Raw genomic sequence first — 24,976 nt, 5'->3', positions numbered from 1 at the left:
GGCAGGGGCCTTGGATGGTGATGTCTGCATTATGGGGGGGCGGGGGTAGGGGCGGGGGTCCAGGGTTCCAAGGAGGGAGATACCGCAAGGTCTGGAATCTTAGGTGGCAGAACCAGAAGGGCTGGGGAGGAGTACGGGGTGGAACATTACCAGCACCCATCAGGCAGGAAGCAGGGACACCCAGGTCTCCCCCAGGTCTGCCACCAACACCTGTGAGGGGCTGGGGCTCTTCCCACCTCTGCAATATGGTCACCCCAGGAAGGGTCCCCCTTGGACCGTGCTCCCAGGCTCTCTGTGAAGCGGGGAGGGAGGTGCCTGGTGAGGTCTGAGGCAGGGGTCCTGGGAGTGGCAAGGGGTGGCTTTCATGTTCTGGCAGCTGCTGCTGTGTGGGTGCCTGGGGCCCTGGCTTAGGGCCATTCTTAGGTTGGTGAGTGACAAGTCTCGCATGCCAGGGGCTGTCCCTGCCACCATTGTCCAGGACAAGGCCCCACTCCCACCTGGGCCTCAGTTTCCATATCCACAGGGATGCATCCAGATCAACTCAGAGGCACAGGGTTCCCAGCAGGGTTGCCGTGTGACACCAGACGTCATCGTGGGCTGAAGCATCTTCCCAGGACTGGGCTGGAGGATGGGGTGGTCCTGCAGCTGCCTGGCTGCGGGTGGCTGGGGAGCTTCCTCATATGATTCTGCTTTTTGGGGGCCTTAGTCTGAGCATAAACTGGAGTCCCGTGAGGTCCCCCCACTTCCTCAATCCCAGAGCCCCAGGAAGCGTGTGGTGCCCGCTCCTTTAGAGGAGAAGTTGGTGAGTACCTCAGGGTGGCCTGGCGGTTCCCAGGGACACTGGCCCCGGCACCCACTGGGTGCTTCATCCTGGGTCTGGCCTTCTTTCTCTGGCCCAGCTGGCCCCAGAGCAAACAATCGGGCCAGAGGCCACCCAGGTGCATCCTGGATAGGAACAAAGAGCCCGCGGGAGTAGGTTGGGGGTGGGAGTCTGAGAACGGAATTCTGGAGCGGGAGAGCCCAGCTGGCCCCCTGCCTGGCCTGCCTGGGCCTGGAGGGAAGGAAGGGTGGGTGCCCACAGCCTTCACAGCTTGTCTTGAGGCTGGGCAGGGAAACCAAGGGCCCGCAGGTAGTAAGTAGATGGGGCCGGCCAGGGCATCCCTGAGCCCATCACCCTAGGTGCTGCCTCAGGCCTGCAGGGCTCCGCGAGCCTGGCACCTGAGAAGGACTCTCAAGGCCAAGGGCAAGGGGCTCGCTGGCTTGGGGAGCGGGGCAGCAGAGGGTCCCCCAGGAGGGCCTGGAGGAGCACATCCGCTCCATGGGGGAGGCAGAGTTTGTGAACAGCCCTCCCATGTGCCTGTTTCCTGTCATGTGCTCTCTGGGCAATGGCTTCACTGGGGAGCTGGACAAAGGCACCTGGCAAATGACACAAGACCATTGGAGCACACCCCCCCACCCCCTCCCATCTCTAACAGGGGCTGCTGTAGAGCAAGGCTGGGGACCATGCTGCTTCGAGGCCAGGTGGGTTCCAGGGCCTAGGGAGCTGGCTCCAGGGCTGGAGACAAGCTAGATCCTGCTGACCACCCTAGGCCTGGGGCACCCACACCGAGGAGGCACTTCCCACTGGGCCCCATGAGTGAACTCTAAGGGCTTTGGCACCCTGGCCCTGAGGGCCAGCTACAGAAATGAAGCCTTCAGCCCCTGGGCGCTGGATGTAGCCATTGTGGGGGCAGGTGTGTGCATGGCCAGGCCACACCTGGGGAGGTCTCAGCAGGACAGCCATTGGGCCCCAGAATGGAAATGGCAGGGGAGAGCTTCATGGGGACCCATGCTGGGGACTAGGGGACAAGAGTGACCCCAGTATTGGCTGAGTGTTGGTCTCTGCCCTATGAACCCCCATAGTCCCGTCTGGGCCCCTGGTGACTCTCAAGCTGTTCCCTGCATGTCTGTTGAGTGAGGACTTGAGTGAATACGGGCCCAACAGATGTTGGCAGGAGGGTTTTGTCCCAGCTGTAGGAGTTTGTCCCATGTAATGGCCCAGAAGCAAGGGAGGGAAGCCAAGGGCCTGGGGGGAGGGTCCCCCAGTGGGGCAGCACCTCCCCAGGTTCCTCATGGTCTGACTGGCACAGCTAAGGAGGAGGCAGGGCAGGAAGGCGACAGTCCCATTTTACAGGTGAGGCAACCAAGGCAAGCCCAGCCGAGGTCCTGATTGCCCTCAGTGGAGGTGAGTGCGGGGGAGGACGGCAGAGCCAGCTGGGGCTGAACCACAGCCTGGACTGGAGGGTGGGGGCAAGGCAGCTGACGAGGTTGGAAATCAGGACGGGGAGGTTCCCAATTTGAACATTCTCATGTGCCTCTTCCCATGAGGTCTCAGGTTTTTCTCTCATGTCGGAGTCCCAGCCCCTCCCAGCATGCCCTTTTCTGCCTCCCTGTGCCTGGAGACGGGGTCCCACTGGACATCAGGGGAAACGGGGAGCAGGGGATCCAAGCTGGCTGAATGGGGCCGGCAACAAGCTGGGGAGGCTGCCAGGCAATGGAGGCTGGTACCTTGGGCTCTGCTCCTGGGATGGAGGAGCTGGCCAAGTGCCTGTGCAGGCTCCCACTTCCCACCCGCCCTTCCCTCCGGCCTCTGCTCCCACTGGCCTCCACCCTGGGGGCCAGCAACACCCCCTCTCTGCCCCATCCCACCTCACCGTGACCCTGCTGGTCCCAGGAGGTTTGAGAATGCAAGGTTCCTGCAAACCCTTGGCCACCAACACCCTGGCCTCTGAGAGGCTCGTCCTGCTGTGCACAGGACTGGGGTTACTGCACTTCTGTCCAGATTCAAGGGTCGAAGGGAGTCCCCTTGTGTGGCCGGACTGGGGCTGGATGGATGTGAGGTCGTTGCCAATTTGGAATCACCACAACATGGATCTGTGGGGTGGGAGGAAGATGAAATCCCAGCGCAAGGGTCTGAGATTCCAGGTTAGTCAGGGATGCAGGAGGTGACTCCCCCTCTCTGCTCAGAGCAGTTGGGGAGGGAGAAGGACCTCACCAGGCACCAGAGCTGAGGAGTTCTTGGAGGGATCACTGGAATTGGCATCTTTGAGCTGAGGTACCAGCCCTCCACCCCCACCAGCGCGGGACCAGACTTAGGGAGGGAGAGCAAGGCTGTGGACCGGGCTGGCAGGCGTGTCCCTGAGGTCCCTGGTATGAGGCCGAATTTTCTCCTTCAGGAACTGGGGAGCCATGGAAAGATTTGAGGAGAAGCAGGCACAGGACGCTTCCCGGGATGACACAGGGGTACCGACCCGCTCAGCTCCGATGATGAGGGACAGCAGGGTTCCAGGAGGACCCAAGCGGCAGGGGCAGCCTGGGGCTTCTTGGAGGAGGGGAGGGAGTGTGGCTCTGGGCCCCAGGGGTGAGAGAATCATCGAAGGGGAGGGGGTGTGGTCCGAAGGGAAGTGGCCTGAACGGACGCGAGAGCTGGGAGGGCGCGCCGGAGCAGGAGGCGGGCATCAGCCGGACTCGTGGGCTGGCCGCCCTGGCGGGGCCACCTGGCCTCGGTTTCCCCACGCGGCGGGGCGGAGCGAGAACCGCGCGGGTCTGGAAGCCGCCCTGCAGGGGGAGCCCGCGGGCGGCGCGGCCGGAGCTGGAGACCCAGCGGCCGCCGAGACGGCGGGAGCCGGCGCGCTAGCAGCAGGTCAGCGGGGTTCCCGCGTCCGGGGTCCCCAGGGTCCCGGGCGGGCGGCCGGGCAGCGTGGGGCCGTCGGAGGCTGCTGGACTTGGAGGGCGGGAGGCACGGGTCCCCTCCTTCAGCTGCCCCGCCGCTCCGTCTCTTCCCGCCGACCTGAGAGCGAGTTCGTGGGCCGGGGTCCGAGCCCTGCCCGCAGCGGCGGCGGGAACAGCGGGTGCAGGGCCGGCTCGGGTGCGGCTGTCGCCCTAAGCCCGGTCGGGGGACGGTGCGCAGACCCTCTGGGCCGCCCTGAAATGGACCGGAAAGTGCGCAGGGTAAGCGGGGAGGGGAAGGGGCGAGAGAGCGCGGCCCCAGCGTCAGGGGCGGGAACCTCGCCGGTGCGTCCGGGGCCACGGGCCGCCCGGGTACTCAGTGAGTCCTCGGGGCGCGCCCTGGCCTGGCTGGGCTCGAGGCGCAGAGGCCGGCCTGAGCAGGGCGGGCCGGACCCCGCAGACGAGAACTTTCACAGGTGGAGCTGCCGAACGTCCAGGTGTTCCCGGGAGGCTGGGTGAGCAGACGGCGTCAGAGCGCCTGGGGCGCGGCGAGAAAGGGGGAGTCGAACGTCGGCCGAGCGCGGGCGCGTCCGGTGGGCAGTGGTGGCGGGAACCGGACTTAGGGGGCCCAGGAGAGGCCGGGGTTGGGGGCGCGCCTCGGACTGTCCTGGCCGTCCGCCGGGCTGCCCTGAGCCGACGTAGGAATTGCGGGAATGGTGGCGGCCCTCGAGGGACTTGGCGCAGGATGCCCAGGGGATCAAGGAGGGGCCGGGGCCAGCGGAGCAGAGATGTCTGCGTTGCGGGCGCGGCCACCGTGCTTTAGACTTCAATTTCCCCGACTGTACAATGGGAGGAAGGCGGAGGCCGAGGGCTCCGCAGGGGAGAAGAGAGAGGCGGGAGGGCGGGTCCCCACCGGGCGGGTCCCCACCCCCTACCCCCCACCCCCTACCCCCCACCCCCTTTTCTCTGGTCTGGAGCTGACCCCTGGGGGAGGACTAGGGCGGCCCCTTGTGCCGGTTCTCCCTCCCCATCTCAGGCGGCACCTAGGCCCGCTTCCACCCACAGGGCCTGTGCTCCTTTCCCACCTGGAGCTCAGGCTGCCCTCTCCTTGGCCTCTGCACCCTCAGAAGACACTCCATGTCACCTCTGTGTTGCTGGGGCTGCCCCTGGGGGCCATGATGGAGAGTTCTTGGGAGCACAGTGGGCCGGGGAGGCTATGTGGCGTCAGGGGCTGCCTCCTTAGTCCTGCTGGGGCTGGTCCTAGATGCCTTGGGTGGGCTGGAAAGGCTCTGCCCTAAGGGCCAGGCCCCCTCCCAGGTTCTGGTCCATGGCGGGAGCTCCTCGCTGAGGCTTGTCCACACCTCCTTGCTCTACCTTTGCCCTTTGGGGTTTCCCTGGCTCTCCCAGGTCCTGGTGTCTCTTGAGCCACTGCCCCTCCCTCCCTATCCCCTCAGTGCAGACCAGATTCTGGGCTAAGCTGGCTTCTCTGTTCATCGCCTCAGGGAGGCTGAGGGCAGCCCAGACATGGCTGGCAGGAGACAAGCTTTGGGCCAGGTGGGTTTTGGTGGACTTGTGTGTTGCCTTCCTCACACTGGCCTGGGAAGTGCAGGTCTCTGACCACACACTGGTCCTGCCCCCAGGAGTCCACAGCCTAAGAGGGCAATGGCTGGCTTCAGGGGCAACCCAACGGACCAGAGACTTCCATGCCCAAACCTGGGTTCTAGTCTTGATTCACTTGCTGAGCAGCCCTGGGCCAGTCATTGCCCCAGCAAACCTGCCTTCTCATCTGTAAAACAAGCATGATGGTGCAAGCAATGCTTAACGTTCAGGGTTGTGGTGGAGAGTAAATGAGAGACAGGCATTGGTTGTGGGGGACAGATCGGGGTCTGTGCTTGAGCTGGGGAACCTGGAAGGGAGGCTGTTAGCCTTATGGGGCTGGGGGGAGACACCACAAGAGATCGCTGTTGGCCGAGGGACATGTGGACTGGAGTTGGATTGGGAGCAAGCACCTGGCATCACACCCTGCAAAATGTAGGGCCTCTAGGTGGCTCTGGGCAGTGTCTGCTGTGTAGGACCACAGCTCCTGGTGGCCCTAAGCAGTGACCTGAAATCCCTCAGCAACTCTTGCTCCCATTTAACCTGCCTGATTCCTGAGCCACCTGACTCTGAGTGAGCTGGAACTGCCACCCCAAGTGTCTTGTGGGGGTCAGTCTTGTCTGCTGAAAGATGTGTATACATGAGAGCCAAGGCGAGCGCAGCCAGAGGGAAGGCAAGGGCTTGAAGGATGGGCTGAGAAGAAGTTTTGGTGTGTGTGTCAGGGGACCCTGAGGAGATCACTGGTGTCAGGTGCTAAGTTGACAAAAGGATGAGCTCCGGCCCCTAGGGAAGGATCTGGGCCTGGGAAATGTTGGCGGCCACAGAAGGGAGGGTTTGCCCCATGGTCTGGAGGTTGAAGGGAGCAGTGGGAGTGCGGTGCTAAGGGTGGGCCCCTGGAAGTCTGTGCTGGGCCCAGATCGGGGAAGGGAAGTGAGGAATGGCAGGAGTTCAGAGCTGGGATGCAGGGAGCCCTCCCAAGAGACTGCTCACCTCCTGGACAGGGCTGGGAGCTCTGGGTGGTGGGAAGGAGCAGTTTAGTGGCAGAAGTCCCCCAGCCCTTGCCCCCAGAATCATGGAAGGGGCCCCTGGAGTGTGGAAGCCATGGGATCCTGACTCCTGATGGGGACTGGAGGGGCTGGATGGAGGGGAAGCTCAGCTGCCCTCACTCTAGCTGGGGGAGCAGGGTTGCGGGGGGAGATGGGGGAGGGAAGGCAGGATGCTTCAGCTTTCCAGGACCCCCGCAGGCCTTCTCTGGCATGCCTCTGGTCCTTGCACAGACTGTTGCCTTTGCCTGGAATCTCCTTTCCTCTCTTCCCCGACCCTTCAAATCCAGCATGAATGCCCCCTCCTCTGAGAGCCCTTCCAGACTCCTCTGGCCCACAACCCCTTCCACAGGACAAGCCTGTTTCAGAAGTTGCTGGGCAGGGTCTTTCTGTGGTTCCCACCTCTGTTGATGCTCGCGTCAGCCCAGCTGTCACCTAGAAGAAAGGCTGCCTTGGTGCACCATGGAGAGGCAGTCAGTGCCACTCTGGTGCCTCCCTGCTGTCAGGGTAGTGGTTTCTGCCCAGAGGCCCCCAGGGCTGGTATGTGTCTGCCCATCTGTCACAGAGCATTCACCTCTGGCCCCTCAGTGGCCTCTGCAAACCGTGAGCCGGGTACCAGGGGCCACTGAGTGACCAGGAAGCAGTGGCAGGGCTGTGCTGGAGTTGGTCTGGCTGACCCTCTTGCTCTCTCCTTTCAGCCTCCAGGGCTGCATCATCACATCTTTGTCCCAGGGACCCCAGAAGTGGGTCTGCCTGCCTCCCATCCTCAGCATACCCACCCTCTGGGAGCTCCTGAGGCTATGCACCTGGCACTGCCCCTTCAGCAGGCCAGCCTTCTGTCAGGGTCCCACCCCGGGCCCACTAGGGTCTATGTTCTCAGGGCCATTTAGAAAGCCCACCCCCATCTTGACCTCTTCAGGCATGGTAGTGCCTGTCGTCCCGCCAGTAGAAGATTCACTTGAGAGAGGTGTGGGTGCTGAGCCATGTGGGTGGGGAGACTGTCTCACTGTGGCCTGCTGTACCAGAGGGGCCACAGTGCAGAGGGGAAGCCTCTTGTTCAGGGTCTCAGGGAGTATGGGATGGAGCAGGAGTGGGACCCCATCTGGGTTCCTTGCAACACAGGGTGGGCACGCAGAACTTTGTGTGTGGAGTGGCCCCTTGGAGGGGGGGAGTCAGGTGAGGCGGCCCGTGGGGGTGAGTGGCCATGTCAGGCTGGGAAGAGGCAGGGCCTGTGGCCTCTCTGGCATCTGGCCTGGACACGAGGGGGTGGAAGGGGGGATTCTGGGCCCCCAGCAGGGAAAGAGGCCCTGCGGCTCCAGGCGCTGCTGATGCGGAGGCTGCTCTGGGGGCTGGGCTCAGTGCAGGGAGCAGGCTCTCAGCCCCAGTCCTGCCCACATCCTGCCCCCAGGCTCTGAAAGCAGCAGCTGCACACCCCAGGGGCCGTGGGGGAAGGGACACCACTGGTGCCTGCCAGGGTATCTGGGGCCCAGTCCTCACAAGGTTCCTGAAGTTGGAGCTGCCAGCAACCCCGCAGGGAGGGAGAGAGGGAGGGAAGTGGTGCCATGACACAGTGGATGTTCACCTCCAGGCAACACTGGAGACGGCCCTGATCTCATTGATGGGTTCGGAGAGGGGCCTGGCCAGTCCCAGGGTCCTGGGGTTTGGGAGGCTCGTGCCCAGGCCTGGGCCACTCCAAAGGCCACTGGAGGGCTTGTGGTTGGAGCAGAGCTGAGCTGCCTGTCCAGCTATTTCTCCTTTGCTTGTTGACCTCTCCACTCTCCCACTGAGTTCCCTTCCCATTGAGGTGCTGCTGCTCAATCTACCTTCCATTTCTCTCAACTACCTGCTCTGAGGTTTGGGTGAGAATTCCACAGTGCGGTCTTCAGATCCCCAACTGTCTCCTCAAACTGTATGCACATGACGACACATCAATTGTGTTCACCTCAATCCCTCTTTTTCATTTCCAGGATTTTTATATTATTTCTTGTTCATATTTGCCTGTTCTTGTTTTGGTTCTGCCAATAATTCTCATTCTTGTTTATGGATACTACTCCTTTATCTCTTTGAAGATCCTAAATGTCTTTGAAAATCATTATTAGATTACTATATTACCTTCATCTCTTCTGGAATGAATTAATCTCCATATTTTGGCTGCTGTTGCTTATCTTTCTTGCCCTTAATTTTCCTCCTGTGCTTTGAAATTGTGGTTTGCAGGCTCATCTTAGTGGGAGCTGAGGTCTTGGAAGTGGGGAGTGACCCACACACCTGGGTAGTAGCCAGCTCTCAGGACAGTCTCCTGGGACAACTCTGCCTTAAGGCCCCCCACTGTGGACTCAGGGCCTGTTGGGGTCAGGCTCAGCAGCAGGTGGCACAAAGCTCCCTGTGCTCTAGCAGCTGGGATGCTGCCTGGCACAGAGTAGGTACTTGGAAACATCTGCTGTGAGAAAGTAGTGGAGGATTCTCAGGCTGGGATTCTGGAGCCCAGGAACAGGCCCATTGTGGCTGCAACAGGCCCAAGGTGCTAGGCTGGCCTTGGTACATTGCCCTTAGCTGCACTCAGGAGCAGGTGTGCAGGGTCCTGCCTGGAAGTTGGCAGGCACTTCTATCCAGCAGGCTCTGGGGGGTACAGCCACCACGTGGGCATGCGTACAGAAAGCCTTGCTAGTCTGATGTACAAGGGGCCAGGAAATGTGCGGGTTTTGATTAAATGGAGTTTTAATTAAAGTGGCCAGGCTGGTGAGGGTAAGGAGGAAGGCGGGAAGAAGCGGCAGTTTTGAGTCTAACTGCTGGGGAATCCTGTGAGGTTGTCCTTTCGAGGCTTATCTTGCACCTTCCCCAGCATGTAACTCTTATCTGTATGGGATGGCTTCTGCCCTCTGCCCTGTCCCCAACAAGGGACAATCACAAGGAAATATTACATTATTAATATTTCATTTCCCCTCTTGGCTAGCAACAGATGACTCAAGGATAAATTAGAGCCAACAGAGAGGGATAGGAAATTGCCAGATCGTGGCCCCGCCCCCCGGGCCTCCAACCTTCCTGTCACTCTCGCTCTAGGAGGCCTCTGAAGGGAGGAGAGCAGAGAGGGGCCAGGAGGCCCTAGGAAATCTTCCTGCTGCTGTTTTTCATGGGCATTCCCCCAGCTCTGTTCCACCCTTTTATGCTCATGGTAAGGCTGAGAGGGCATTAGCCTCTTTGGGCCTTAGCTTCCTCATCTGTAGAGTGAAGTTCATGGGGCCGGCCAGTGAGAACACAGGTGACCCACAGGCCTCTGCACCCTCAATTTCTGAGCTCCCAAGCAGGCCGCACAAACTATTGTAGAGCATCTGGAGTGGAGTCCAGGCAGGTGGGCCCTGGGAGAGCACAGGGCTTGGTGGCTCAGTGGTGGCTGGAGCCTGGTTTTCCCCAGCTGACTGTGCACGTTGATTCCCAGTTCCTGTCAGTGACTCATTCGTAGCTTGAAACAGGCCACCATGGAAGCATTTTACTACAAAACTCTGGCAAAGGCCCTAAGTTAGGGCGCCCCCAACCCTGGGCTGACTTGCGGTCTGACAGCTGGGAAGCTCCAACCTCCTCCCAGCTACCTCCCTGCCCTGCCCACCCCGCGGTGCCTTGGGCTCCACTGATGTGCTCTGCTTGGGGCTGGGAGATTCTAGTCTGGCAGATAACCAGGTTGCCTGTGTGGCCAGGCAAGCTTCAACCCGGGATGTGCTGGCAGCTGCTGGAGGGCCTGCAGGAAAGCTGTAGAAGGCAGATGGGGAGCCCAGTGTGCAGGGAGGCAGCCTTCCAGACCCAGCTGGCAGGGGTGTGTCTGGCTCCTTGCAGGGCTGACCTGGGCTGGAGGGTCTGTTGTATCCAGTGAGACTGGGAAGGCACCCCAGGCCTGCTGGACAGTAGGAAGGTGCCTTCAGCTTAGTCAGGAAGGGTGCTGGTACCAGGTGCTGTGAGGCCTGAGAGCCCACAGTACAGAAGGTGATGGGGAAACCCCGAGGATTTAGGGGCCCCGAGTCTGCCAGGAGAACCTCACCAAACAGAGGGCTTGGGTTAGGGTCCCCAGAGGCCCTTCCATGCTGGGCATCCCAGCTCACATGGAGTCAGCCCAACATCCAGATCCAGGGCAGATGCTAATGATGTGACCCCATCAGTAGGGCTCCGGGCAGTGGGGCCAGACAGTCCACGTTCAGCTCCACAAAAACGTGGCACTTATCTGGGTCAGGTGGATCATTGGTGGCCCCACCTTATCTGACCCTGGGCAGGACCCTCTGAATCTGCATGATGGCCTAGGGCCAAGTCAGGTTTCTAGCCTGGGCTGGTTGGACTGGCAGAGGCTGAGTCTCTGTCAGTGCAGATTCCCCAGGAGAGGCTGAGGCCAGGGTAAGAAGGCTGGCAGGGGGTTGTCAGGAGGCCAGGAAGGTGGGTGGGTGGCTCACTGGTGGTAGGAGGGAGGGTCCCCGGGGCTCACTGGGCCTGACTGGACAGTGGCCCGCTGCTGGTGGTGCTGAACCTGGGAGGCCCCCAGATGGGAGGCAGCTCTGGGGCTGTCTCTTCACTCCTGCAGAACGAGGACGAGACCCTGGACACACAGCCTCTGCAGTCAGGGTGCCCCTGGTGAATGCTGCTCTGGGCTGCAGGCCGGGAGCACCAAGGGACACTGTGTGGCCAGAGATGGCACCAGGAGACTTGGTCTGCCCCGCCTCCACCAGTGACATGCTTTGTAAGCAGCTGGCTGGCAAGTGCCCTGTGCACAGCAGGGGCTCGGTGGGACTTGTCCGTGGCCCCTTGGAGGCAGGCTCCTGCCAGGCCTGGGAGAAGCCGTGGGCTGTAGGAACCCCTTGGGTTCTCAGGAGCTCGGCCTCCTCTTCTCTCTCCGGCTTCCTGGGGCTGGGCACTCCCCTCCAAGCCTCCCAGTGGGCATGGGGGACGCCTCTCTGGTGTACCTCTCTGTGCCCACCCAGCTCCTGCCACCTGAGGCAGATCGGAGTTAGAAGGAAACTTGGGGTCATCTATTGCAGCTCTACATCACCTGGACAGGGTAGGGGGAGCCTGGCCCTTGGAATACAGGCAGGGACAATAAGCAAACTTCTTCCAAGGTTGCCAGTCCTCTTGATCCCTTGTATCCTGGAAGAGAGAGGGGGGATGCAGCCCTGAGCCCACACGTGAGCCTGAAAGGCAGCTTCAGGCTTCTTGTTCCCGGGCAGGCGGCAGCCACTATCCATGTGCACCTGGACCCCAGGAGAGCCCAGGACTGGAGGAGGGGGTGGATTTGGCATGGAGGACACTGCTGCGCAGCACAAGTGAGTGTGACAAGGGGGAGGTAGAGGTGATGGGGAGAGGCCCCTGGACTGGCAAGGGCGATGGAGACTGTTTCACAAGCTCAAGGGGGATCCCTGGGGGTTTGGGCTGGAGAGACTAAGACTTCTGCTTCTACTGGGTGTCACTAATTCTTTACATTTCTATGACATTTTGACTGGGGGAGCCCTTTCAAATGTGTTCACTCCCTTCTCATAGAATCATGGGTGAGAGCTGAAATGGCCCCCAGAGGCTATTGGGGTCCAACCTCCCCACTGTATCAGTGGGGAAACTGAGGCCCAGAAAGGAAAAACACTGTTGCCCGCAGTCCCCAGGCAAGCCTGGCTGAGCGCACCAGCCAGGCAGAGAAGCAGGCTGGGGAGCAGGTGCGGGAGGAGGGAGTGAGGGGGGAAGCGAGGCGGCCGCCCCTCCCAGATGTGCAGTCAGCTGGCGGGGGCTGCTGAGGGGCGGGCTCCCTTTGTGCCTGCTCCAACACCCTGTGCAGCACCACCAGTGAGGGCAAGAGGGCTTACCTGCCAGCAGTGGGAGACAGGACCAGAGCGCCACCAGATCCTCCCAGATCAGAGCTCTGGGGTCTCTGGGCCTGTTCCTTATGCGGGCAGCATAGGTGGGTGCTGGTAGTCCCCAGGGAGTGCTCTCGGGGGGATGGAGCAGACTGAAGCTGGCTGAGAGAGACGGTGGGTGGCCCTGGGAGATCCAGGGGTTAAGGAGGCCTTTCTGGGAGGGAGGGTCGTGGGGTAGTGGTGAGCTCAGGGACCCAGGAAACTGGCAGAGCTGCCACAGAAGGCTTGAGAAGCTGAGCCTGGGGACCACAAGTGACTCAACTCTGAAAGTTCTCGGCTCCTCTGGAAGAAAAACAGACTGGGGTTGATCCCTGGCCCCCTGTGTCAGGTGGCAGAGGCAGGGCACGGTAGGTCGTCCTCAGGCTGATGCCTGGCCTGTGGGGAGGGCGTTGGGGAGCTGGGGCTGAGGGCTGTCCCTGGGAATCTTCAGCTGTGCCCCTGCCAGTGGTCCACCTCCTCACGTGGCTTCTCCCTTGGCAGGTGCCTCAGGAACTCTGAAGCTAAGCTGAGCCAAGATGCCGCCAGAGCCCCTGGAGAGGGCCTGGTTTCTGAAGACTCGGAGTTGGCTGTGAAAAGCCCTTGGGGAGGCCCCCCCAACGGCAGGGACGCTCCTGGCTCCTGTGAAGGGGCTCAGGGCCTGGGCAGGCCAGCTGTGCTGCAGCTATGGACCGTGAGCTGGCCCAGCCTGCGTCCTTGCTAACCCTGCCCATCTGCAGCTGTGCCCAACATGGGATCCTCGGTGTACATCATGGTGGAGCTGGCCATTGCCGTGCTGGCCATCCTGGGCAACGTGCTGGTGTGCTGGGCTGTGTGGCTGAACAGCAATCTGCAGAACGTCACCAACTACTTTGTGGTATCCCTGGCGGCGGCCGACATCGCCGTGGGGGTCCTTGCCATCCCTTTCGCCATAACCATCAGCACAGGGTTCTGTGCCGCCTGCCACAGCTGCCTCTTTTTCGCCTGCTTCGTTCTAGTCCTCACGCAGAGCTCCATCTTCAGCCTCCTGGCCATCGCCATTGACCGCTACATCGCCATCCGCATCCCACTCCGGTGAGCCACGTTCTCTTCCCTGGTACACCTCATGCTGGGGGCCACATCTGTGAAAAGGCTCCCTGTGTCAGGGTCTGGTCTGTGCCAGGATCAGGGTGAACCAGGGGTCAGAGTGAACTTGGGGTTAGGATTTGGTCTGGTGTCAGTGTGTTGAGCTGAGGACAGGGCCATGGGGCTCAGTCTGGGGCTGCCCAGGCCTTGGCACATGGCCAGCACTTGTGCCACGCCAGCCGTCCCTGTGGGCACAGGGCAAGCTGGTCCTTCCCAGGCTCCCCTGGGCTACATGGGTGAGGCTGCCGTGTTTTGGCTGTTGGCAGATGTGTGCAGCCCAGGCCTGGGTGGGTGCATCTGGGCCGTTCTTCACACAGCATGACACTGGGGCAGGGTGGGCACCATGGGAAACCACAGAACCTGAGAGCTAGAAGCCCGCCCACCCACCTGCCTGCCTTCCTCCAGCTCCTCCAAGCCAGCCTGCAGCTTGCACATTAGGAAAATGACCCAGAGAGGGGAAGTGACTTGGTCAAATGCCTTCATGAGTCACTTGGACCTTTATGCAAATTCTGTGCTGCTCAGTCACCAAGTGTTCATGGGGGACAGGGGCTGGCTGGTGGATGGGGGTTTTTATGGTGAAACTTTTGTGAAATGACTTCAGCCATGTATTGTGTAAACGAAGATATTCCCTGAGGCTGAGTTCACTTAAATGCCGCCTCCACCTACCACCACCAACCCATGGACAGGGCTAGGAAGTGTGTCCCTCCCCGCCTGGGGGCCTTCTGCCCTACCTCCTCGCCCCTCCACCCTGGAGCTGGGTTCCACAGCCTAGATAGCTGCAGGCCCTGAGGGAGGTCTCAGAGGATGGTGTGCCCCCATCCAGTGGCGAATTCTCTGAACCAGAGTAGTCCCACCAGCCCCACGCTGGGCTGAGGGTGCCCCAGCCAGGACAGGGAACAGGCTCAATGAGCAAATAGAAATATAGAGTGTCAAACCCAGGGGAACCCTCAGAGGTCATTTCCTCTCATCTTATGGATGGAAAAATGAGGCTCAGAGAAGGGAGTCAGCCCCCAGGGCTACACAATGAGTTGGTAGCACAGTCAGGACTGGGCCTGGGAAGAAACATGACTGCCACCCTCGGTGACTTCAGTCTTTTGGAAGCTGGTCATAGGGTGGCCCCAGTCTCCCAGAACCTGGGCCACCTGGGCTCTAAGGGAAAAGCAGACACCCTCATCATGCTGCTCAAATGACGGAAGGAGCCTGGGCCCTGTGTGGCCCTCCTGGAATACTTTGTCTCGGGACAGCCTAGGACCCTTGTCAAAAGAAAAGGGGACTCTGGCTGGTCCTAATAGAGGACTAGCCTAAACGGGCAGAGCCAGAGTCCAGGCTCGTCCAGGACACAGAGGCCTAAGAGCTCCCAGGCTGGCTGATTGGCGTCCACTTCGGGGCCAGGCCAGTGTGGGCTGGGCCGGGCCGGCCCTGGCAGAATGTTCAGTGGGGAGCAGAGGTGTCGTTTTCACTTTCTTCCCTGATTCAAGGAGCAGTGGATTCAAGGGAGAGATCAGGGCTGCTGGTCTCAATCAAAAGGGCATTGGCTTCTTTTTCTTGTCTCTGTTTTTCTTTTTTTTTTTCTTTTGTTTCAAGATAGATTTATTGATTGATTTATTTTTTTTAACATCTTTATTGGAGTATAATTGCTTTACAATGGTGTGTTAGTTTCTGCTTTATAACAAAGTGAATCAGTTATACATATACATATGTTCCCATATCTCTTCCCTCTTGCATCTCCCTCCCTCCCACCCTCCCTATCCCACCCCTCTAGGTGGTCACAAAGCACAGAGCTGATCTCCCTGTGCTATGCAGTTGCTTCCCACTAGCTATCTATTTTACGTTTGGTAGTGTATATATGTCCATGCCACACTCTCACTTTGTCACATCTTACCCTTCCCCCTCCCCATATCCTCAAGTCCATTCTCTAGTAGGTCTGTGTCTTTATTCCCGTCTTGCCACTAGGTTCTTCATGACTTTTTTTTTTTCTCCTTAGATTCCATATATATGTGTTAGCATACGGTATTTGTTTTTCTCTTTCTGACTTACTTCACTCTGTATGACAGACTCTAACTCCATCCACCTCACTACAAATAACTCAATTTCATTTCTTTTTATGGCTGAGTAATATTCCATTGTATATATGTGCCACATCTTCTTTATCCATTCATCCGATGATGGACACTTAGGTTGCTTCCATGTCTTGGCTATTGTAAATAGAGCTGCAATGAACATTTTGGTACATGACTCTTTTTGAATTATGGTTTTCTCAGGGTATATACCCAGTAGTGGGATTGCTGGGTCATATGGTAGTTCTATTTTTAGTTTTTTAAGGAACCTCCATACTGTTCTCCATAGTGGCTGTATCAATTTACATTCCCACCAACAGTGCAAGAGGGTTCCCTTTTCTCCACACCCTCTCCAGCATTTATTGTTTCTAGATTTTTTGATGATGGCCATTCTGACCGGTATGAGATGATATCTCATTGTAGTTTTGATTTGCATTTCTCTAATGATTAATGATGTTGAGCATTCTTTCATGTTTTTCAAGAGTCAAGTCCCATCCTCCCTGATGCAAGAGGATGGGACATGCTGTGTGACTGTGGAAAGTCAGCTGCCTCTCTCTGGGCCCATTTTTCATCTCTAAAAGGGGCCAGGTCTCTATCCCTCTGAGCTCACAAAGGTGTTCTGAGGACCCAGTGAGTGGACTGGAGTGATGGGTCCCTGAGGAAGGATGGCAGAGTGGGGTGGATGGAGATTCAGGTCTTTCTGAAGCTGCTGGAGGTTCAGAGCCATGGACCTGGCCCCCCCTCCCAACCCCATCTGCCTGCCTGACTCCCACAGTCTTCCAGAGCGGGACCTAGTTCCACCCAGACCTTGGCCATTTGAGCTCCACTTGATAGGGCTTGGAAGGGTCAGCCTGGCTGTCTTGGGTCAGGGAGCCAATGGGATGACGGTGGTGAGGATGCTCAACCCCCCTTGGGGCAGAGAGCGCCACGGTTGCCAGAGGATATTGGCTCAGCGTCTCCTTTGATCTTCTCGGCTGGCATTGTGGCCAGGCGGATGTTATGACCCTCCTGTTACTCGTGGGGAGGCCAGAGCCAGAGAAGGAAAAGTGTCTCCTGACGCGGGGACTCCAGGGCCCTTCACGCTGCTCCAGGTCCCCTTGGGTCCCTCCACTTTACTCTTCCTCAAGGGTACTGGGCTGGCGAGGGCTGGGAAAACGAGGTACGTAAAGTTGTCCGTGTGGGGCTCCTGAGAGCAAGCTGGGCATCAGTGGGGACTAGATGGAGGCAGATGGGTAACCCGGGGCAGCTCTGGGACTGCTGCCTGGCTCAGGGTGCCCATTCCTGCCCCCCTTCCTCTGTCCCCTTCCAGCTGGAATCCAGTCTCTCCTGTGTGCTGTTTCCTGATCCACTCAGTAAGTCCATTTGGCTACCCTGAAGTGTAGCCTCTGACCGATGCTCTGGATGCCTAGCTCCAGGCCTGCACCATTCACCATTAATTTCTTTTTCTTTTTTTTAAAAAGAATTCAGTTTCAGAAAAATCTTATGTGCTCCTTCCCAAGTGCACGGACCCTACTGGGCTAGGGCAGGGCCTGGACAGAGGCAGGGATGGGAGCTCTCCGTGTCCCCAGAGGACAGAATTCCCAGGGTGACAAAGGCTTTCTTTTCCCAGGGGAATTCCACACCCCTTGTCTCCCATCTCTCACTTTAGCCCCTTCTGACTGCTCTCCCCCTTTGGGAAACAGGCCTTCTTATGGGGCAGCAGAGTCCTGTGTGGTGAATTGCCCCAGGGAACAAAACCTGAGTACCCTGGCTTCTAAGGGGGCAGGATTGGGAGAGAGGACTCCCTGCAGGAGATGACGCCATGGGTTGCTGGGGATGCGTTGGAATGGGCATTGGCGTGTGTGGGGGGAGGGGTAACAGAAGGGGGCCAAGCCTGCACAAAGGCCACAGGGAAGGAATAAGCATGTGGGCTCTGGGCCAGGGAGAGGTGACAGAGGAGAACAGGCCTACAGGGAGTCTGTGAGGCTGGCTCAGGCCTGCCCATGCCTGGGAGGGAATTTGGGTTTTAGCTGTAGGTCAGTGACTCTTCAGTTCTTGGTCACTGGCTCCTTTGGACAACTCCGGAAAGCTCTGCCTTCTCCTGACTGAAGGGCAAATGCACGGGAAGCCCTGACCTGAATTGTGGGGGGTGCTATTGGATCATAGGGTAAGCCCCCAATGTGAGTAATGGGGAGCCCCCAGGAAGGGGCAGCCTGTGAGCTGGAGGACACAGGGATGCAGAAGCACCTCTAAACGCGGGGGCTGTGGTTCTGGCACCGGCTTCCTATGACACTTCTGGGCTCCCCAGAACAGCAGAGCGTGACCCTGGATGGCCCTGGCACCCCCTCCACCAGGCAGGCAGTCTATGTCTGAGGCCCAGGAGGGCAAGATGTGACTGCCTTAGTCACAGACACAGCTCAGGGGATGGGAGATGCTGCTGGGCCAGGCTGTGGCTTGGCCATGGTTCCATCTGGGCCCTAATGTTGATCCAGTCCCCTGGGAGCCTGGGTCCAGGGCTCTCAGCCTAAGAGGCTTTCTTTCGAATAACAAAATTAATCTATTTGGTATCTTTTTAGAATAAATAATACCTGCATGTATTACAACATCAAAAAAGAGCAAAAGCATACACAGTAAAGAATTGTCCCCCTTGCCCCACCTCAGCTCCCTTCCTGGAAGGCAGTGTTGGGAATCCTTCCAGACATCCTTTGCACACACAGACAAGTGCTATCAATGTGTTTGTGTTTCTGTTTCTGTCCCCAGGAGGGGCTTTCTTTTCAGAATGCAGTGGCAGACTTCCTCTCCTGGGTTTCCTCATCTAAATGTAGACAAGTGGACAAAACAGGGATTTTCAAACCGTGTCCCCAGAAGCCTTCAGGCTGGGCCCTGGCTTCCCCCACAGTTCATTCGTTCAGTGAATATTATTAAGCCTCCTCTCTTCCTCAGCAGCTCCAATTCTGTGATTGCCTGGGAATGCAGGTGAGAAGGGTTGCTGCTGGAGAACAATTTGAAAATCCCCAAAGCAGGTGGCCTCCAGGATCTTCTACACCATCCCTATTACTGCTTGCTTCTGCTTGACTGCCTCAAGTGACAGGAGCTTCACCACTGCCTGAGGCAGTCCATTTCTCTTGTGAATAGCTAATTTACCCTGAGCCACAATCCATCTCCCTATAATTTTCACCCAACAACTCTACAATCTGCCCTCATGGGACAGTGCTCACAAGCCCCAGATTCTTAGTCCCATTTTACAGATAGGGAAACTGAGGTTCAGAGAGGCAGAGTGACAACATGGCTAAACAAGAATGCACCATTGCTAGAACCTAGAGAGGGAATATGCTTTTCTTCAGAAAAATATCAACGTTAAAATAGCCTCCTGGGACTTCCCTGGTGTCCAGTGGTTAAGACTCCGAGCTCACAATGCAGGGGGCCCAGGTTCGATCCCTGGTCAGGAAACTAGATCCCACATGTCGCAACTAAGAGCCCGCATGCCACAATGAAGATGCCACATGCCGCAACTAAGACCCAGTGCAGCCAAATAAATAAATAAATAAATAAATATTTTAAAAATTAAAATAAAATAGCCTCCTATTCAATCAGATCATATAAATTACTATTTGTAGAGTACTAAAAACAGTGCCTGGCACAGAGCAAGTACTATATAAGTAATAAATGGGGAAAAAAAAACCTGTGACCTCACGTTTGAAGCTCCAGAACAGGAAATAGGGCAGTGTAGGCTCTCTGTGGCTTGGCAGAAATGGGCAAGTCCATGATCCTCTTCCTGCTGCAGGCACCCAAGCCCCCAGTGAATGGGGCTGCAGAGCTCGGGAGAACTGTCCTGCTAGGTTACTGTTTGGGTTCAGAAATGAGGAAGTTACCTTGGCCCGAGTTGCCTCTGGATTCCTGGAATGTCCAGGCAAGTCCATTCCTCTCCTTGGGCCTCAGTTTCTCTACCTATAAAATGAGAGGGTTGGAATAGACAAGAGGTCAGAGGCCACCGTGTTTTTTTTTCCCTTAATTTGAATTAGTTGACAAAATTTAAACCATGGGAGATTTTACCCAGAAAAATCAGCTCCCAGACCTTCCTGAGATCTGGCAGCACTGGGCAAGTTTGCATGGTGCGGGGCGGGGGGGTGGGGAGGGGGGTGGCTGAGTGGTAATCAGCTGCCTCCTGCACACAGGGTAAATACCCACCAGCCTGCCTGCCTCACATGTTTGTGACCTCTAGGCCCCTGTGTTTGCTACCCCATGGACTAGTTGCTATGGCTACTTCCAACTCCGGAATTAAGCATGTTTTTCCTTGACACCTACTATGTCCTGTCTCAGTGATGGTAATGCAGAGATGGATGTAGGGACCCAAGGGGCCCCCAGCCTTGGGAGCCCAGATTGGGTAGGGATTAGTTGAGCTTGGGTAGGAAACTTCTCTGAGAATCTATCTAACCTGAACTTAGAAAGGATGTTAGGGTTTACTAGGTACAAAGGAGGGCAGTCTGGTGTTGCCGGAATCAAAACTGTTAAACACAAAGTCATCCCTCAGAGATTACTGAGGTCACCTTCCTCAGTCAGGGAGATGATTTTTTGATTGTCCTTTCTTTTAATAAAATCTATACCACCCTTTTTTGTTGGCCTGAGGTTAGCTTCTGAGCCAGCAGATCAGGCCACTCCCCGAGTCTGGAACTGAGTCTGGTGCTCTAGAGTACTGAGTGATTTGGGGCAGACTACTTCTCCTCTCTGGACCTTAGAATCTCATGCAACGCTTTCCTCTTGAATGTTAAGGCTTATATAAATGTTAAGACATACTGATCTCATCTCTCTCCAGAGGGCTGTGGGTGAATTTGGAAGGGAGAGGCTGTATCTCATTTGGCCCGGGACCTCCACCCCTCCTTTTCCCACCTGTGCCACCTCTCCTTGGGGGCTTCTGGAGACCCTAAGTCAAGTGGGGAAGGAAGAGCATAAGCACAAGAGATGTGAACCACCTACAGGTTTGATCTGGCTGGTTCGGTCCCCAGCCAGCGAGTACCCTCCTGACCCGTTCCCACTCTAAATAAAGGGACACCCACTGTAGCATCGACTGAGATCAACATGGAGGTTATAACTTCTCCCCTCCTCGCCCCCAAAATCACTTATTAATTCCTTCAAACCAAACTAATTAAGTCCCAGGACTACTCGTAATACTATTCAAAAATCATCTGGACGTCCGTGCAGTGGTGTCCCTTTCCAGGGTGCCTGCTCTCCTGTTACCTCCTGTGAGAAAAGGCCAGGCTTGGCCCTCCCCTGAACAGAAGAGGATACTGAGGCTAGGAGGCAGGAAGTGACTGGTCCAAGACCTCACAGCCAGTGGATGAGGGTACAGGTTGCTGCTCTGGGTTTCTGACTCTTGGACCTTCCTAGCCCTGGCTTCCCAGGCCTCTGACGCTGGTCTCCTCTCCCCAGGTACAATGGCTTGGTGACAGGCACGAGGGCCAAGGGCATCATTGCAGTCTGCTGGGTGCTATCGTTTGCCATCGGCCTGACTCCCATGCTAGGCTGGAACAACTGCAGTCAGCAGGAGGGCAGAAACCACTCGCAGGGCTGCAGGGTGGGCCAGGTGGCCTGTCTCTTTGAGGACGTGGTCCCCATGAACTACATGGTGTACTACAACTTCTTTGCTTGTGTCCTGGTGCCCCTGCTGCTCATGCTGGGCGTCTACTTGCGGATCTTCCTGGCGGCCCGGCGACAGTTGAAGCAGATGGAGAGCCAGCCTCTGCCGGGAGAGCGAGCTCGGTCCACGCTGCAGAAGGAGGTCCACGCTGCCAAGTCGCTGGCCATCATTGTGGGACTCTTCGCCCTCTGCTGGCTGCCCCTGCATATCATCAACTGCTTCACCTTCTTCTGTCCCAAGTGCAGCCATGCCCCACCCTGGCTCATGTACCTGACCATCATCCTCTCCCACACCAATTCCGTGGTGAATCCCTTCATCTATGCCTACCGCATCCGCGAGTTCCGCCAGACTTTCCGCAAGATCATTCGCAGCCACATCCTGAGGCAGCGGGAGCCCTTCAAAGCAGGTGGCACCAGTGCCCGGGCCCTGGCAGCTCACAGCAGCGACGCGGAGCAGATCAGCCTCCGCCTCAATGGCCACCCTCCCGGGGTGTGGGCCAACGGCAGTGCCCCCCAGCCTGAGCGGCGACCCAATGGCTACACCCTGGGGCTGGTGAGTGGAGGGAGTGCCCGTGAGTCCCACAGGGACACGGGCCTCCCAGACGTGAAGCTCCTCAGACAGGAGCTCAAGAGAGAGCGCCCAGAGTCCCTGGGCCTCGAGGGTCCCCAAGCCCAGGATGGAGCAGGAGTGTCCTGATGATACACTGAGTCTGCCCCTTCCTAAGGGAAGGAAATCTTTCTCTTCCTGGTTGGTGGAACCAGTCACGTTGAGAGAAGAGTGCATGTGCCGGAGACCCTTCTCATGGCCGGTTCCCACTTTGGACTGAGGAGGGAGCCCCAGCTGGAGCAGCATGAGGCCCAGAAGGAAGGGTTTGGAGTCTGAGGAAGCAGACGTTTCATGCTGGGAGGCCCTGCATCAGGCCAGAGCCCCAGCACGAGAGCATCTTGGCTGGCCAGGGCTGGTCCCCAACTCCAGAAGCACCTAGAAATGCCACCTTGTCTCTGCAGAGCAGCTGTGGCAGAGCAGGGTGGCTGGCCTGAGGCTGGGGAGTGGTTCCAAAAGGCCCCCTGCCACACACACACCACCCTCCCCAGACTTTCCAAGGATTCAGGAGCTATTGTGCTCAGAGGTGGCGTTTGACTATGTTTTCCAGGAGAAAATGTAAGCGTGAGGAAACCCTTTTTATCTTCCCTCCCTGGTTGCTGGCTCTGTTTCAGCTCTGCTGCTAACCTGGCACCAGGAGTTGGCCCAGGGAGACCCAGGCAGCCCTCTCCCGCTGCCATGAGCTGCCATGCACGTCTCCTTCGAGGACGGCGAGTTGTAATGGAGCCGTGCCAGAGCGTGGGCGCAGGGGAGGATGACGGGGCTGGCCAACATGGTTGAGCCTGGGGAGCTCAGAGCTGCCCAGGTAGAGGCCCTATCTAACTGCCTTTCCTTCTGAAGGGAATGTTTTTTTTTTTTCCTGAGATAATAAAAATGAGCCACGTTGTGTTTTAAGCTTGTCCAATGAGAATGGTGTCTGAGTTCCTTTCCCTACTCCACAGCCAGGCCTGGCACACACATATGGGTATGTGTTGCGGGTGTGAGAGAGTGTGCGCATATGTGCAGACAGCCTGCCTGCCTGGGGCCGTGGTGGGGCTCCCAGGCTCCCATCTTCCTAGGGAAGAGGCTGCCTGGATGCACCAAAATCCAAATGCCCATGTGCAGCCCCAAACCTGCGTTCCTGTGAGAAGAGGGTGTGAAAGGAGGGGACCCTTTCTCTAGCTGCTCTCCCTCCAGAAGCCACAGACCCATCCAGCCCTAGGCATTCCCTCAGTGTGGGGACCAGCTTCCTCTCTCCCTCATTACCTTCCTAATGTCCTTTGTAGGTCTCCTATGTTACCTTCTCAGAGTTGTTTCCTTCACTCCCCACTGCCCTGCTCCACCCCTCAGCTGAGAGGGGATCTAGAAATGATGAGGGGCTGGGGTGGGGGGCTAAACTGCCTTCCCCTGGAGTCATCCCTCCTCCTACTCCCACAAAGAAACGTACAAGGAACGGGTGTTTCCTGCTCTAATGCCGTCTCTGGGGCCCCCTGCCTAAGGAGGGGGTGCCACCCTTCTGTGCTGGAGAAGTCTGAGGCCCAGGGGAAATGAGCAGCCTGCCCCAGCCAGAGGGCCAGTCTTGGTCTCAAGTCTCGCAGGCACACTCAGGGCGAAGACGGGCAGGAATGTTAGAACTTCACAGGTAATCCTCACGCAGCCCTGGGAGCCCCATTTTACAGATGACTAAACAACAGAAAGACTAAACCACCTCTCTTGAACAGAGAGGTTAAGTACTTGCCCCAGTCACACAGCTAGTAAATGGCAGAAGTGAACTTAAAACCCAAGGTTTATCTGACCAAAAAATCCATGATTTTTTTTCCCCATTAACTTAACGATGAACTATTTCAACCAAACCAAAAAATATGAAATAATACCATGTTCCCACTACTCTGCTCAAGAAACGAAACATGACAACCAACCCTTCCCCATATTATCACCCTGCTTCATGCACCTGGAAACAACCACTTTCCTGGGTTTCATTTTGTTCCACTGCACATCTTTATACTCCTACTAGACAGGTGTATATGTAAGTATCCCTAAACCAACACAGGTTTATTTTAGCAATATTTCACTGTCACATCTATCAGAGATCCTCTAGACTGGCTGCACAGAAGAGACCTAGGACGCTCTAAAGAGCGCCGACACCTGAGCCCTTGCCCCAGAGATGCTGGGTGGACCCAGGCAGCAGCAATTCCCCAGGGGTTCTCATGGACAGTCAGGGTCAGAACCACTGAAACAAACGCACAGCCCACCCCATCCACGCCAGCTCCCTCCACCCTCCTACACACTGTGCTTGCTGCGGGCTGAGGGCAGAACAGTGGCCTGGTTTGTGCCTGAGGCGGCCAAGAGCACAGATGCTGTCAGTCCTCATGACCAATTGGTGGGAAGAGGCCACTAAGAGAACCACAAAGGTGGGTAAAGAAGAAATACCGTGTCTCCATCCTTTTTTGAGGCCTCTTGGGAACAGAGCTTTGGGTGCTGGGCTACATGGTGCAGGCTTTGGGTTGGGGAAGAACAGGGACAGGGTCTTAGGAAACACTTTGGATACAACTGAGCCCTAGACCCTCGCGGGACCAGCCCCTAGGCCAGCTCTGGAGCCCAGGCCCAAGTGATCATGCTTCCTCGGGTCCCCAGGGGGTCCAGTGTCCCATCACCACACACACCCTGTACAAGCTCCCACTGTGTAAGTGCACATACACAGACACGAACAGATGCATGTGTCATTCCCTGACCATGAGAGAATACATGTGTATGCACGCAAACATACATGTGGGCAGAGTCCACCTCAACAGCAGCAGCAGCAGCAGCAGTGAGACATAAGGCCTGGCCCAGCCCTGGGGCTGCAGATGCATGTCTGCCCTGGGCCAAGCCGCCGGGGGCAATACCAGGGCTGCTCTAAGCCCTAAAGCTCTGTCCTAGGGCCCCTCTGCTCTCTCCTTGCTCTTCCCAAAGGGCTGGGGATGGACCGCATGCCTCATGCAAGCCTGTCCCAAGCACAAGAGTTCCATCACGGAACCTGTCCGTGTGGTGGCCCCAGCCCCTCTCCATGGCGGTTGTGGCCAGGGTCCCCAGGGAAGCCTGTGAGCAGAGGCCTGGCTCAGGCCGCGTCCTGGCTCATCACTCGCCCCATGAGAGACAGGACCCCTACCTTTGCAAGCCTCCCCATTTGTGTTAAGGTCCTTTCCTCTGGGAGGACTTATATAAAACACTTTGGGCTCCTGGTGGGTGGGGTGGGCCAGCCTCAGTTTTGCACATACTGACCAGGGGACAAGCTCTGGAGACAAACCAAGGCAGCTCAGGGATGCAGGGCAGCCTGGGAAGTAAGAGGAAATGAGAGGCTGCCCCCTGGATCTACTGGGCTGGGTCTTGGTAACCCAGAGCTGGAAGTGGGCCTTCTTTGCA

General features: G+C 57.6%; 1 protein-coding gene across 3 annotated transcripts; it reads left to right on the top strand.

Annotated features, from left to right (window-relative positions):
* The first annotated feature begins 3,548 nt into the window (after nucleotides 1–3,548).
* ADORA2A (adenosine A2a receptor) lies at nucleotides 3,549–22,489 on the top strand. Of its 3 annotated transcripts, none has more exons than XM_082354154.1 (3): nucleotides 3,549–3,682; nucleotides 12,701–13,270; nucleotides 20,785–22,489. In XM_082354154.1, exons 2-3 carry the CDS (start codon nucleotides 12,948–12,950, stop codon nucleotides 21,686–21,688), a joined length of 1,227 nt encoding a protein of 408 aa, XP_082210280.1. In that variant the 5' UTR covers nucleotides 3,549–3,682; nucleotides 12,701–12,947; the 3' UTR covers nucleotides 21,689–22,489. The 3 variants fall into 3 exon arrangements, with proteins under 3 accessions (XP_082210280.1, XP_082210279.1, XP_082210281.1); XM_082354153.1 differs by having other exon boundaries at nucleotides 3,549–3,990; XM_082354155.1 differs by lacking the exon at nucleotides 3,549–3,682 and adding an exon at nucleotides 4,051–4,223.
* The last annotated feature ends 2,487 nt before the right edge of the window (nucleotides 22,490–24,976 follow it).

The sequence above is a fragment of the Balaenoptera borealis genome (genome assembly GCF_965194805.1).
Source record: "Balaenoptera borealis genome assembly, chromosome: 14".
Lineage (NCBI taxonomy): Eukaryota > Metazoa > Chordata > Mammalia > Artiodactyla > Balaenopteridae > Balaenoptera > Balaenoptera borealis.
Note: the sequence above shows the minus strand (reverse complement) of the source record. Positions and strands in the feature narration are given on the sequence as shown.